Here is a 15,054-nt window from a genome sequence, read left to right as displayed (position 1 = left end):
AAAAAAACCCAAACAAAATAATAATATTGATGTGGTTGACAGTAATATTACTATAACAACAGTAATATTACCTACCGTCAACCATAATAATATTATTGTGCTTACAGTAATATTACAATAATAGATAGTTATATTATTACGTTACTCCGTGAATAACTCTAACAAAACAAAAAAACCCAAAAAAATAATAATAACATTGATGTGGTTGACAGTAATATTATTGTGTTTACAGTTATTTTACTGTCAACGACGGTAATATAATTACGTTGACTTTTCAACAAATCAAACAAAGTTAAAAAAAAAATAACAAAAAAATTAATAATAATATTACGTTAATTTACTGTCAACGCCAGTACAATTACATAAATGTATTGTCAACGGCAGTACAATTACGCTAATGTACTGTCAGTGTCAGAATAATTACGTTAATTTACTGTAAGTGACAGTATAATTACCGTTAATGACTGCACAATTACAGTCAACGTTTAGCGGCAGACATTAAAAAAAAAACACTAAAAAAGGTCAACGCGGGAATCCGACGGCGGAAAAAAAAGAACAGAAAAAAGAGTCAATGTTAGAGACCGACGGTCAATGCCGGAATCCGATGGCGGAAAAAACAGACCAGCAAAAAAAATCATAGGTCAACGCCGGAGACCGGCGTTGACCGCTGTAATTCGGCGACAAAAAGATATATTTTTGAAAAAAAAAAGTTTGTGAAAAAAAAGAAGTCAAAATTGGATTTTTGTGGTTAAAATTGATTAAATTGGAGTTACAATTAAAAATCGAGTGTAAAGGATTGGGGGTAATTTTGTCATATACATGGATTTTTTTCCTTTATTTATAATAAATATCAAATGATGAGCTTATTGGTGCTTAAAATAATAAAGATGTTTGGTTAGGGACTTATGCACAATAACCCCTATTATTATTATTATTATTAATTATTATTATTATTATTATTATATTATTATTATTATTATCATATTATTATTATCTTATATATAAAAAAAATAGTTATTTTAATATTTTTTCTCTACTAATTTCTAACTATAATTTTTAACAATTATCAAAATTGAAACTAAACGGTAAAGAATCCTTCCCTAATGGTTAAATCTTAATCCATATATTTGGATTATAAATTTCAATACGTAAAATTTTATAAAAATTAATGTTATATAAAATATGAATAATACTACATTATTAAATTTTACCATGTTAGTGTACTATATTTTTGTATTTTGTATTAAATTGATTATTTTTTTTCACTTTTAAAATAATATCCGGTGCATCGCACGGGGAAAAAATGATAGTTATTATAGGATTAGAAGGGAGAGTGGGGTTGAGATATTATTAATGAGGAGATAGTGTGTAGATATTAATGAGGAGAGATAAATAGAAGATAAAAATGAGTTGGTAGAATAAAATATATATGTTAATAATAAGTTTGAAAATTGAAAAAAATATATAAATAGTGTATTTTTAATAGAAATATGAAAAAAATATGAATTTCTCGATAAAATTATCTAACAAATATGATCTCAATTGTATGAATAGTATAAATTAAAGAATTGGAAAATGGCTTCTGAAAACATAAGCAAACATCACCAATATTTTTAAGGAGACCCTAATGATACAAACAATATTTTGGCAAACAATAGTTCATCAAAGCGGGAAAAAATAGAAGTTGACTGGAAGTGAAAGGGACGCTCTCCCTAGTGTGTGCGATTTGGTGTTTTTACACACACACGCACACAATCACACACTTAACACACAAATTACACACACAAAAGGAATTTCGGACGGTTTCTTTCTGGAACACCGACGGTTCATCTTCATGCCCTCAAATCCCTCAAATTGACGCTGGATTAATCATCCACTCCCTAATCCGAATCGATTTAGGGTTGATTCAGTGATTTCACCTGGAAATTTTGCGAATTGAAGTTGTGCGTTGACATGCGAGGGTTTCTTCGCCATTGAAGCTTGAAGGACTGTTTTGCTTGGGTACTGCAACTAATCTAGCTGCTATATCAATGGCGAGAGGAAAATCGAAGAACAAAAAGGGAACGACAATTGCGATAGCCGAACACGTGGAAGAAAACAGAGACTCGGAGAAATACGAAGAGGAACAAACATCAAACGAAGACCAAATTGAAGCCGAAGAGGACCCAATTCAACACGAATCATCTGCAAGTATATCGCGCACATTGGGCGAGGACGATTCAGATGTATTGATTAGGGCAGACGACAAATTGAACGGTGTCGGAGAAGAAAGGGAAAACGAAGTTCACCAGGTGGTCGACGAAATACCAGAACCAGACCAGATGAACAGTGGAGATAAAGTTGGTGGTAACACCGAAGGAACGGCTCCTTGGATCAATACCTTCAAGAACAACAGAGAACCAGAGGAAGGCTTGAAGATACCAAGCCTCCCAACAGCTGGAACAGAAGTCAGATTGCCCACAACAGCAGTCAAGAAGATAGAGGATCTATGGGGATTTTGTGTGCTAGGCTTCTTCTCTGGTAAGTTCCCTGGTAAAGAAATTTGTGATGATCTATGTCAGCAGTGGGGGGTTAGATTCATGTCTCAATTGCATGCTTCGGGGTGGGTCATTTAACAGAGTCCTATTAGAGGGTCCTTACACAAAAGGGGGTAGACAGCTGCACATGAGAGCTATCCCTCCAAACTTCACTTTTGACACTCAAGATATGACAATTGTACCTGTGTGGACCAAATTCATTAACCTACCTATGGAACTGTGGAATGAAGAAGCACTAGGCCTGATTGCTTCAAAGATAGGTACACCTGTGTGTACATACGGGGTTACAAAAAAGATGTGTAGAGCATCATTTGCTAGAGTCTTGATCCATATAGATGCCTCTAAAGATCTGCCACAAATGGTGCCCTTGGTCTATCCTAATGGTGAAAGGATTGAACTCAAGATTGCCTATGAGTATAAGCCCAAATACTGCCACCACTGCAAGACCCTAACACACACCACAGAAGCATGCTTTGTGCTGGGAAAATTGGCAAAAACAGCCTGCTTCATTGAGAAAACAGAAAAGGAAAGACAGCAGCAGGGGCAGGATAACTACAAACCAGATCAGAGTGAGCAAAAGCAACAATCCCCAGACCCAGATTTGGAAGCAGATTCAGAGATCCACACAATCATAACCAGCCCAGCAGCTCAGCACCTTACTGGTACCAGTAAACACAGGGACATAAATGAGCAGATCATCACCACCACAAGTTACTTTACACAGCTATCAGATGAGGAAGAAGAAGACCAGGAAGAGCCCTCACCTCCACCAAATGAAGCAGCAGCTAAAAACAAGATAGAAGGGGATGCTGATCCAAAGGGCAAAAGACCAAAACAGGACCAGGACATCCCTACAAAAATCAAAGGCAGACCACCCCTCAAGCCTACCTCACACCAGAATCAGAAGGAATCCCCAAAAAACAAGAAGAGTAATGTCCCACCCTCACCTCACCTAAAAGACAGGTACATAGGTCCATATGCCAACAAAGGAGCGGAGAATCAGAGAAACAGAGCAGAAGCAAGGAAACAATCGGACCACACAAAAGGAGCTGAACAGGGCAAGTCTACAGAAGAAGCAAGGAGGGTGCTGTTCCCTCCCCCCCCCAATGAATATTGCCCACTGGAATGTGAGAGGCTTTAACAAGCCTCTCAAACAAAATGAGGTAAAAAACTTCATTCTGAAACACAAAGTAGATATTATGGGTATTCTGGAGTTTAAAATCAAGAAGCAAGACCAGATTGATAAGCTGATACAGAATAGATTAGAGGGATACAAAGAATCTAATAACTTGGAGTCCCATGGTGGAGGCAGAATTATGGTGGTATGGAATCCAGCTAAGGTGGAGCTAGAGGTCAAACAGAGTGAAGTACAAACTATACACTGCCTTGTAAAGTGCAGAGTCACTGGAGTTAGTTACTACCTCACTTATGTATATAGGCTCTACTCTAGGACTACTAGAGAGGCACTGTGGGCAAATTTATGCTTATATGGAGGACAAATACAACAACCCTGGGTCATAATGGGAGATTTCAACTGCATACTCAGCCCTGACGAGAAGAGTGGAGGAAATATACCCCAAGCACATGAGCTAACAGACTTTCAGGAGTGCTCAATGAGCCTTGGGATCCAAGACCTGCCATATAGGGGATGCAAGCTCACATGGTCAAATTCCACTGTAGGCAATACCATTTGGAGTAAACTAGACAGAGCCATGTGCAACAATGCATGGTTCTCTAATGCCCTGAACAGTGATGTCCAATTCTTGCAACCAGGAATGATATCAGACCACTCCCCATGTTTGTTAACAATGAAACAACCTGACCCAGCCAGGAAAAGGCCTTTCAAGTTCTACAATATGTGGGCTCAGCATCACACATTCAACCACCTGTTGCAAAACAAATGGAAATTCGAAGGTTATGGCACAGCTCAATACAGACTGTGTAGAATGCTGAAGATATTGAAAGCCCCTCTAAAACAACTTAATAGGCTAAACTTCAGCCACATATCAGAGAGAGCCTCTCAAGCTAAGCTCAAACTTGAAACAGCTCAAAATCAGCTCCAGCAAAACAAGGCAGATGTCAATCTTCAAGAGGCAGCGAAAAGATGCAAACAACAGGCAAATTTTTTGGGTGAAACAGAGAGACAATTCCTTCAACAAAGAGCTTAGGTACAGTACACCTTGCAAGCCGACAGAAACACTAAATATTTCCACAACCTAATAAGAAAGAGAGCAAAGCAAAATTTTGTTGCTGCTGTCCTCAGAGTAGATGGAAGCAATACAACCTCAGAAGAAGAAATGGTGCAAGAATTTATCCAATTCTATGAAACACTGCTTGGCACAAAAGACATATGTGCACCACTGAAAAAGGAGATTATAGCAACAGGGCCTGTCCTATCAGAGGAACAAAGCTCCCAGCTGTTGGAAGAAATCACTGATAAAGAGATAATTGATGCTCTAAACAGCATTGGAAATGACAAGGCACCAGGGCCTGATGGTTACAACTCATACTTCTTCAAGAAAAGCTGGCCAATTGTGGGAGGCTCAGTCAAGGAAGCTGTCAAGGAATTCTTTCAGACAGGGAAGCTACTAAAACAACTGAACCACACAAACCTGACTCTCATACCCAAATCTGACACTGCAAATTCAGTGGCAGATTATAGGCCTATTGCTCTGTGCAATATAGTGTACAAAGTGATCGCAAAGATCATTTCAGCAAGAATGGGCACAGTGTTGAACTCTATAATCAATGTGGCCCAATCTGCATTCATTAAGGGCAGATTGATAAGTGATAACATACACCTAGCAGAGGGATTGGTCAGACAGTATGAAAGGGTCAGAACATCACCAAAATGTCTAGTGAAGGTGGACCTAAGGAAGGCTTATGACTCCCTGGATTGGAACTTCCTTAGGGAAATGCTCACTGAATTAAAGTTCCCTACACAATTTGTAGGATGGATTATGGAGTGTGTTACATCAACCTCATATTCTCTTGCTCTGAATGGAAATGTGTGGGGAAACTTCAAAGGTGCAAAAGGACTAAGACAGGGTGACCCCTTATCACCATTTCTATTTGTCCTAGGCCTTGAGTATTTCTCCAGATTAATTGGAGAAAAAGCTGAAAAAGGGGAGTTCAACTATCATTCCAAATGTGAAAAACTAAAAATTACACACCTGGCATTTGCTGATGACCTAATGCTGTTCTCAAGGGCAGATGAGTGGTCAGTAGGAGTGCTGATGGAGAGCTTACAGGAGTTGGGAGAAGTTACTGGCCTAAAAGTGAGTGTCATGAAGTCCAATGTATACCTGGCAGGAGTTCAGAATCCTGAAGCTACACAACTGGCTGGGCTTCTCAATATGCAAAGAGGATCCTTTCCTTTTAAGTATTTGGGCATCCCACTAGCTGCAAGAAAACTGAAAGTAATGCAGTACTCAATGCTGTTGGACAGGATCAGAAACCGGATCAACTCTTGGGCCACAACAACACTATCATATGCTGGTAAAACTGAATTGTTGAGAACAATGATTCAGGGGGTAGTGTGCTATTGGCTGGGCATCTTCCAACTGCCTAAGGAAGTGATTTACAAGATAGAAAGAATGTGTAGTATCTTCCTATGGCAGAACAGGGTGGCAACAGTTACATGGGAGGGTTTATGCTATCCCAAAGAAGAGGGAGGGCTGGGGCTGAGAAAACTAGAAGAATGGAACAATGCTATGCTCATGAAGGAACTTTGGAACATACATTCACATAAAGAGGCCCTGTGGATCCAATGGATTCATGCCCAATACTTGACAAATAAAGATTTCTGGAGTTGGATACCTAAGAGGGAGGCTATGCCTCTGCTAAAAAGCCTTATTGGCATCAGAGACAACCTCCTTCAAACAACAGGGTCTAAAGAGAATGCCATCCAACTATTAGAGGACTGGCACAAAGGGGGGAGATTCAGCACAAAAGCAGCATATGAGTGGGGTAGATCAAAAAAGGAAAAAGTGTGGTGGGGTAAGCCAGCTTGGGCAAGATTCTTGCAGCCAAAGCATGCTTTTTGTCTATGGCTTAGCTTAAAGAATAAACTGAAAACAAGGGACAAATATGGGGGCAGAATTGCAGATCCTAACTGCCCATTCTGCCAGCAGGAACCTGAATCTCAAGCTCACCTTTTCTATAATTGCTCTCTAAGCAAGGATGTGTGGGACGAGATCAGAGCATGGCTGCAGATTGAAGAAAGTGTGGAAACTCTGGAAATGGCAGTCAAGAAGTTCAAGAAACAAGGTAGAGGGAAGACTGTGAAGAGCAAAGGCAGACTTATGGCAGTTGCTTGCACCACTTACATGCTGTGGAAGGCAAGGAACTCTGTGATTTTTGATGGTGTTGTGGTCACAGCAAATGAGCTGACTCAAACAATCAAATTCATGGTATATAGGAATATGTATGCCTATTATCCATGGATTACTGCAAAGGCTCATGATTTCTGAGGTAATAAGGGAGAGAACAGGTGGTAGAAAAATAATAAACACCCCTGTGGAAAAAAAAAAAAAAAAGGAAACGGAAAAAAAAAAAGAATATTGGTGTTGAGGACCTCAGGTGGTAGAAAAATAACATAAACCCCTGATGGAAAAAGATGAGTCCAGGTGGTAGAACAAGAATATAAACCCCTGTGAGAAGAAAAAAAAAAAAATAGAGGAAAAATAAACAACATATAATATGTGGTTGAACTGTTGATCTGAGAGAGGAGTTTGATTAGGTAGGCTGTGGAATGTCTGTGATGCAGCTGAGGGCAAGGATGAGGTTCTTACCTAAGTAAAAGGGGGACTGATTTGAGTGGATGATTGATGATGAGGGTGAAGCTGTTGCTGAGATAGATGGGGGTGGATTTTCTGTATAGTTAGAATTGAGCATTCTTTGATTCTTTGTTGGGCTTGTATAGCTTGATAGCTTAGGACCCTTTTTGATTGTTTTTGGAAATCCTTGGGGCCGTTCTGAGATTGTACAAAATCCGGGGTATGCCCTGAAAAACTGTGTAAACTGATTCTTGATGATATAAATTTTTTACATTTGATCAAAAAAAAAAAAAAATATTTTGGCAAAGAGAAAAGGAAAAAGAAAAAAGAAATGAAAAGAAAGTAAATACAAGAGGTATTTGATAGCAGAGTAATTTGATAGGGATGGAAGAACATGAAGAATTCCCACATCATATTCCTAACACCTGCCATAACTCCCACACTCTCTCTCTCTCTCTCTCTCTATCTCTTTCCACCGATACTTCACTTCACTCCACTCCGTTCTCTCTTTGAATTGCACGAAGATGGCTCAATTTTTTTGGGCTGAGCGGCGGCTGGCGACAGCGTTTTCTGAAAGCACTACGCTTAGTGGCGGCGGCGGCGGCGGCTTAGAATTTGTGTAGGTACATTTTCTATGCAGTTTTAATCCTGGAATTCTGAAACTGACCATTGCGTGCTTGATTGTGAAATTCTCCTTGTTTGATTTCTTAAGATGTGTTACACATTTATTGTATTCGCTTGCTTGCTTATTCCTGAATTTGTCAACGAAATTAGGATTTAAATTTCTTAATTTCTAATTTTTTTCCGAGATGAAGTTGATTTTCATGGATGATTTGAATGGTTAGATAGCTGTAATTTGGTAATGGCTCGACTGTTTGAGGGTTCAGCTATGGACCCCCTTTTACCTGAATTTGAATCCTGAAAGTTTGAGAGTTAAAACTGAACATGTATATGGAATCTTCTGATTTTCATGATTTCACATGAATCAGTGATCTGTTTCGACCAAGTTAAACCTACTCAAGGAGGGATTGATAATTGATTGACGAATATGTTTTTTTTAACTTAAAATAGGTTTTACGAGTACTAGTTGTAGAGAATCAGTATTTCCGTCTACACTTGGTTCGTTTGAATGCATTTTAGTAATTATGCTGCATAAATGAACGTAATAATTTCCTGTCAAGGTTAAATGGAATTTAGTCCATAAATAATTTGCTTGTCCACGTCGTCATACATATTCGATTTGTTTGATAGGACATTTAATATGCGTGTCCGCGTAATCATGCAAATTTTCATTTATGAAGTTTAATCGATGATGTTAGGTTAGGAATTGGTTAGCGTGCGATTATTGGAAAATCTAAGAAAGGGCATAAGATAGATTAATTATTTAACTCATTAGATGTTTGCAGCTATAAGAAATTCAAGATTAGCTACCGCTGCATTCTCAAATATGTCATATTTAAAAATTTGAATAAGTCCTTGTCGTATGTAGTATTTGATGTTCGAAAATACCAAAATATCGTAGTAATGCGGATGATTGGAAAATGGTTAGCAATAATAACTAGGAAATTTCAATTTTAATGCATTATTCAAATGACTTTGCAAACCAAAATGTCTTATAATGCGTCGTAGTATTATACATGGTTTCTTCTTTATGTATAAACGGAGCACTTTCATCTTTAGATTAAACATATTTTCATATTAACTAGGTTTAGTAATTAATTTCAACATAAGAATATCGAGTTATTGTTCTTGCATAATGTTATTGATTGGTGGGTCTTAGACTCTTAATACTTACTACTTATGTCACCTACTTCAAAGTTTGACGACATATGGAACATTATTTCTGGACTACCTTTAGAATTTTTTGTTCCTCGTTGGGCTTTAATAATCGTACAAAACGACTGAAGTTGGCTGCTTTAAGACTTGACTAAATTCAGTGTTTTCTAGGTCAGCTCGAGATTGGTTTGTGTCGCTTTTGGAAGCAAGCTTACGAGTTCTTTTCATTAATTTTATTTTATTTTATGCGCAACAGTACTATAAATTTTAATATCAGATTAACTATTTTAAATTGAGTTATTTTGGAGGTTGGATATATTTTAGGTAAGAAATTGCATTTATTGGCAAGTCTAGTCGTGTTCATTTAGCTTAAATTTACAATTATGACTCTGGGGAATCTGAATAGTCGTTCATTTAATTTTATATTTATGTCTGCGTGCGTGCATGTGCGTATGCGTATGCACGTACACGTATACGTATATACACATGTACTTGTGCATGATACTGGCTGTACTGCTGGAATGCTTATGTTCCACGTAAGTATCTAGTTTCAGTATGATCTAATTGATGTGCTTGAGATTGTCCGAGTCTGTATGCTGACATGTAAATTTTCAATATCAAAAAATCATACTGGATCCTCCATGTTAGTTACATGTGCTATCTTGAAAATGCAACGAGTCCATATTTAAGGGAATGAATAAAGGAATGGAAGTAGAAAATATACACTTGCATGCACCCATAATAATTACTGATTAAAACAAGAGAAAAAAAAAATCAAACATGATCACTTTTTTACTCTGTCGAAAATTGTGTCGAGACGTATATTTTTGGTAGAAGTATTAACAATAAATGCACGTAGAAGAACAAAATGAAGTACGTTTATCGAGAGATGGAGAAAAGACTTAATACTGCGGGACTCAAGGTCTTATCACACCATACATCTTTTAGCTGTTTTGATAAGTTCTTAAGTATGTCCATATTTTGTTGAGTAATGATTGCTTTCTGCTGCTCAAATTTGCTTATTTCTGTAAGCTGCCAGGATGGATCTAACTAATCATTACGTAAATATTACCCTAGCCGCTCTCATTTCTTCTTCTTATCAATAGAAACCTCCGACACACCACCCCAATCCACCGACGGCGCCCCAATCCACCGCCGCCGTCGTTGCCTCCGCCTTAGAATAGTACCTGGTCCGTTCAAACCCTAGCCGCTCTGATTTGTTCTTCTTATCGATGGAAACCTCCGACACACCACCCCAATCCACCGCCGCCGTCGTTGCCTACCCTTCAGAATAATACCTGATCCGATTTCAGTGAAATTAGCGATCTCGCCAAACTTGGCTCCGTCTACACCGTCGCGGACATGGCGACATTCTTGAAGATTAATGAGAACCGTACTGTGGTTTCCGCTCCACAAGGTGAGAGATATTTTTCCCATTTACTCACAAATTGAAGTAAATTAAGCGATAGTCACAGTGAATGGGTTTCTTTTTTGTTCTTTTTATTTTTGCAAAATGTTTGTTGTTAGAAATTTCTCTCTGTAAATGCCCTGGTTGTATGTATGAGATAGTTATAGTGATTCTGAATTATGTTTTATCCTAGTTCATTAACTCTACAAAATATTGGTTATGAATTAAAATCCGTTGTTTTCTCTCTTTTGTACAGGCCGAGGAGGCTGTAGTTGCTTTGCTGAAGGAGCTCTTGAAATTTTGAGGTTTGAACACTGATCTTGGCATCTTGCCTCTAATACCTACTTGATTGTGAATGTAATTGTTGCCAACTGATTAAAAGGATTTTAATTGCGATTTGATTTTAATGTCAACATAGTAAACATAAAGAGCAGTTTTAGAGCGATGATTAAAAATCGTATCTAGGTCTTATCTAAGTTAGATGAGACTTATAGTAGCCTTTTTATGTTGTTTAAATTTCTTAGAGCTATTTGCGCTTCGAATCTCTTGATTACTTTGTCGATCAGCAACAACTGTTTGAAAAACAAACGAATTTATAGGTTTAATCTTATTAATTTATATCATTTATAGAGGAATGAGTGTAAAAATGTTCTCGTAAAATTACTTGACCCTACATTTTAATTTCTTGAATAATTATAAGATTGTCGAGTGGTTTAAAATCTAATTTCATAGAAACTAAAGGGTCTTATCGTCAAATTAAAATAAAAAAATCACCTGGTGAAGACACGTTATTACCATTTTCGACACATTTTTTTTGGAGAGAGAAGATAGCTCTGCAGCTACTCGATTTTGGGCTGAATATGTTGGTATTTTGTGTCTCAGCTGATGATGGCGCCGAGGATGCACCGTCGAAGGCGGCGGGGTATGAACTGCTGTTGTTGCTGCTGTGTAGCTCTTTCTGTCGCTGCTATACTTGTTTTTCTCTTTCTGTTGATGCTGAAATACCGCCCGTGCTCTGTTCACGTGCTTGATGTTTGTCACCAGAGAAACTTCGACTTTCTCGTACCCTTTTCTCTAAGGAACCACATATGATTTCTTCAGTGATCTGCCAATTCGAGAACGACACTGGTATTTTCTCCTGTTCAACCGTTACATATTCTGTATTATAATTTTAATCGTCTATTAACTACTTTTGTCGAAAACCATCATGTACTGTTAATCATTTTGTTGGTAGAAATTGGGGAAATAAAGTGATGTTTCTGGAGTGCATCGATTTACCTGCTGAAAGTTCAATATTTTATCATACATTCTTTTGCTTGTGTTCTTATATATTCACCGTTCGAATTTAACTTCATTTTGCATGGCACCAACAGAGTTACCTGTGGAGTTTTGAGTGGAATAATTTCAAATCTATTATATTTTAAATTGCAAAGAAATATTTTCTATGATATAAAAAACATACCCTTCCTTGTGAATAGACTCTTTAATTAGTTAACGAAAATATAATCACTTGCAAAAATAACAGTAAATGTGCTAAAAATCTAACCCATCTTAGGAGGTGTTTAATGTTTGTCTTTAAAAAGAAAACTAATTTGAATTCAACATTTAAATGCTGAATCTTGTTTAGCTGATTCACTTCTCCCGTTTCGGTAATATTTCAAATGAGTTCTAAATGAGAAATGGAGCCATTTCAAATTTATAAAAAAAATTCCTGATGTGGACTAATTAATGCAGTTTCCATATATTCCCGATGACAGATGTGTATATCTACAGCTATATATCTATCCTGCACCAGAAGGAAAAAAAAACACAAAAATAAAAAAACCTAAATCTTTGTCTGAAACCCTTGAAAATGTCGAGAGCAGAAAACAGCGAGCCTTGCTCAAGTAGTGTGTTCAGAGAGCCACAGTGCTTGGCTGATGCGATCGCCATGTCATGGCCGGAGTCAATCGCAGATGACGTGTCATCGCCTCAACCATCGGCAGAGCCACCTTTTGGAGAAGAAGAAGATGATATTAAATCACTCTTCTGGCCATATGAAGTAATTATAGCACCTTCATCCTTCATAGAGCCTATGCCTAACCCTCAGCTGCTTCAACAACCCGTGCTGGTTTTGCGAATTTCCGCAGCAAATCAACCTCTCAAGGTAAAGTAGATGAGCTAGATCCAAGCCTCAGAACACAATGATATATCTATCTATTTATATATATATATATATATACACACACACACACACATATATGTATATTTATGTGTATATATATGTATATATGTATATATGTATGTATATATATGTATATCCATATGTATATATATGTATATGTATATGTATATGTATATATGTATATATATTTTGTGGAATCTTGTTATTTATTTGTTGCATCATGGACTTTATCATGCTTTTACCATAGATTTTGATATCTGGTTTTGCAAAATTTTAATCAACTTTTGTACTTTCAACTTATATAGGAGCGAGAACGAGTCGGAGAAGGTTCTGCGATGCCTTGTGGACCTTCGAAGCAGAAAAAAGCAAAATTAGGTGGTGCAACAAAGGTATGCCTTCTCTTGTAGCTATTTTATCCGTGCATGCAAGGGTGATTTTATCGCGTATATATCTGCTGTCTACGTTGTATTAAATTAATTAATTCTTGCTTGCGGCGATTGAATAGAATTAGAGATTTGGACATGGAAACAATGACCTGTCAACTGTGAATGGAGGCTTCACTTTTTAAATTATTAATTTTATCTAATATTTTGTGCAGAAGCCAACCAAGAAAACAGAAGAGGATGACGACTCGTGGATGCCCGAAGGATGGGTGAAGCGAGTAAACAAAAGGCCGTTGACTGGAAAATTTCCCGGATACGAAGACAAGGTAATTTAGGGTATAATAATTGTTATATGTATATATATACTCTTAGCCTTCACTTTTCGTTGTTGTCTTGTTTTATTTTTTCCACGTCTCCTTGTTTTAGTAGGTATAGCTACTACTGTAATGAGTTACATTGAAAGGAATTAATTTCTTTCCAAACTAAGAGGGGTACCGAAAACTAAATTGCTAACCAACGATAAATCATCAATTGATGTGCAACATGGAAAGTAAATGAAGAATTGATGTTTTGTTTTTTTATGCAGAGATACTACGCACCGGGTGTTTCAAGAGCATTCCGGTCAAAAGTTAAAGCTCTGAAATACATAGAGCAACAACAAAATACTACGGCCACAGGTATATATTGGCATTTAATCATTTCTTTGTACGGCTTTTAATGTCATTTTCTTTATTATGGAAAACTATGTTGAAGTGTGCTCATATTTGAGGAAGTAAGTTTTTTGTTAGAATATAGAGGTGAATTAGCTTTGTCATAGAATTTACAAATATTACTCGATTGACATTAATAAAATCTGTGCTACAAGCTCACATTAATAGAATGAGAAGTGGACTAGATTAATTTGGGTGTGTATATGTATATGTACCTTGTCTTATGTTATTACTCATTTATTGAGTTGGTCATATATATCAGGTTTGAAAATACATGGAGGGGCTGCAGATTGAGGTTGGCTAATTATCTGAAAACAGATTTGATGATGAGGATAGAATACATTGTGTACTATATGCAAGAACCGAAACAGTAAGCAAGACTTCTATCATTCTCCGTTGATTGAAAAGCTTATTAGTTTCTCTTTCAGGCCAAAAACTCCTTTTAAATTTGTTTCGAACAAAGTTAGTTGCCGTCGATTTTGCTTACTTCCTCGGTCTTTTTGCTTTTTTGGAATTATGTAGTAGGCTGTGTTTGGTATTTGTTTTGCTTTCTTGATTGGTTTTCTCCATCTTTAAATCTTTTTATTCCTTTTTTTCCTTTATCATCTCATCGCAATTAATAACGTCAACCTAGGAAAAGCTGGCAAGGCCATTCAAGCTTGGGTTATTTGACTTAATGATCTGAGTAGCTTTAGTTTCATGTTTATCTCCAAAGTTCAATAGTTTCAGGTAATGTAGATATGGATTTTTGTAATTATTTTGGTCTAAATGGTGGCAATTAGAACTCAGCACCTTTAGTTATGTTTAATATTTCGATAATTAGTGAATTCTACGTATTAAGAGAAGCCCCATATATATCCACCAGATTTGTTATTTGTATATACTAGCAAGGTGCACATGCGTTGCACGTGCGTGGTGATTTTCTCTGTATATTATTTTGTGTTTTTTCTTTTATATTCCTCAAGATGTTTTATTACTTGAGTTATTTGTACAGAATCCCTGTGTAATTTTGAATGGCCACAAAAACCATTGTATTGATAGGTCTTTAAAAAGCACATTGCCCCTGATTTGATATTTTACTGTTGACTTAGGTGAAATGAAAAAAATATCTATAGTTAAAAATAATGCAAGAATATACCAACCCAAAAAATAAAACAAAGTAAAAACAAAAAAAAAAAAGAGAAAAAGAGAGAAAATATGTTTGTTTAGGTTTTGAAATTCTTTTCATTATTTTCCTACAATAAAATTATCTTTTCAAATATTTTAAAAAACTTCTCCAAAAAATAATTCAAATATTT

General features: G+C 36.7%; 1 protein-coding gene across 8 annotated transcripts; it reads left to right on the top strand.

Annotated features, from left to right (window-relative positions):
• The first annotated feature begins 7,692 nt into the window (after window positions 1–7,692).
• Window positions 7,693–14,710, top strand: LOC105949229 (uncharacterized). 8 transcript variants are annotated; one of them, XM_088822651.1, is made up of 10 exons: window positions 7,693–7,938; window positions 9,369–9,415; window positions 10,124–10,508; window positions 10,756–10,804; window positions 11,382–11,627; window positions 12,257–12,645; window positions 12,969–13,052; window positions 13,262–13,372; window positions 13,633–13,723; window positions 14,019–14,710. In XM_088822651.1, exons 6-10 carry the CDS (start codon window positions 12,352–12,354, stop codon window positions 14,048–14,050), a joined length of 612 nt encoding a protein of 203 aa, XP_088678777.1. In that variant the 5' UTR covers window positions 7,693–7,938; window positions 9,369–9,415; window positions 10,124–10,508; window positions 10,756–10,804; window positions 11,382–11,627; window positions 12,257–12,351; the 3' UTR covers window positions 14,051–14,710. The 8 variants fall into 8 exon arrangements, with proteins under 8 accessions (XP_088678777.1, XP_088678778.1, XP_088678780.1 ...); XM_088822652.1 differs by having other exon boundaries at window positions 7,696–7,938; window positions 10,131–10,508; window positions 12,234–12,645; XM_088822654.1 differs by having other exon boundaries at window positions 7,705–7,938; window positions 10,169–10,508; window positions 12,234–12,645.
• The last annotated feature ends 344 nt before the right edge of the window (window positions 14,711–15,054 follow it).

This window comes from Erythranthe guttata, chromosome 9 (assembly GCF_056151865.1).
Source record: "Erythranthe guttata isolate IM_541 chromosome 9, IM_541, whole genome shotgun sequence".
In the NCBI taxonomy this organism is placed as follows: Eukaryota; Viridiplantae; Streptophyta; class Magnoliopsida; order Lamiales; family Phrymaceae; genus Erythranthe; species Erythranthe guttata.
The sequence above is the reverse complement of the archived record's forward strand: the minus strand, read 5'-3'. Positions and strand labels throughout refer to the sequence as shown.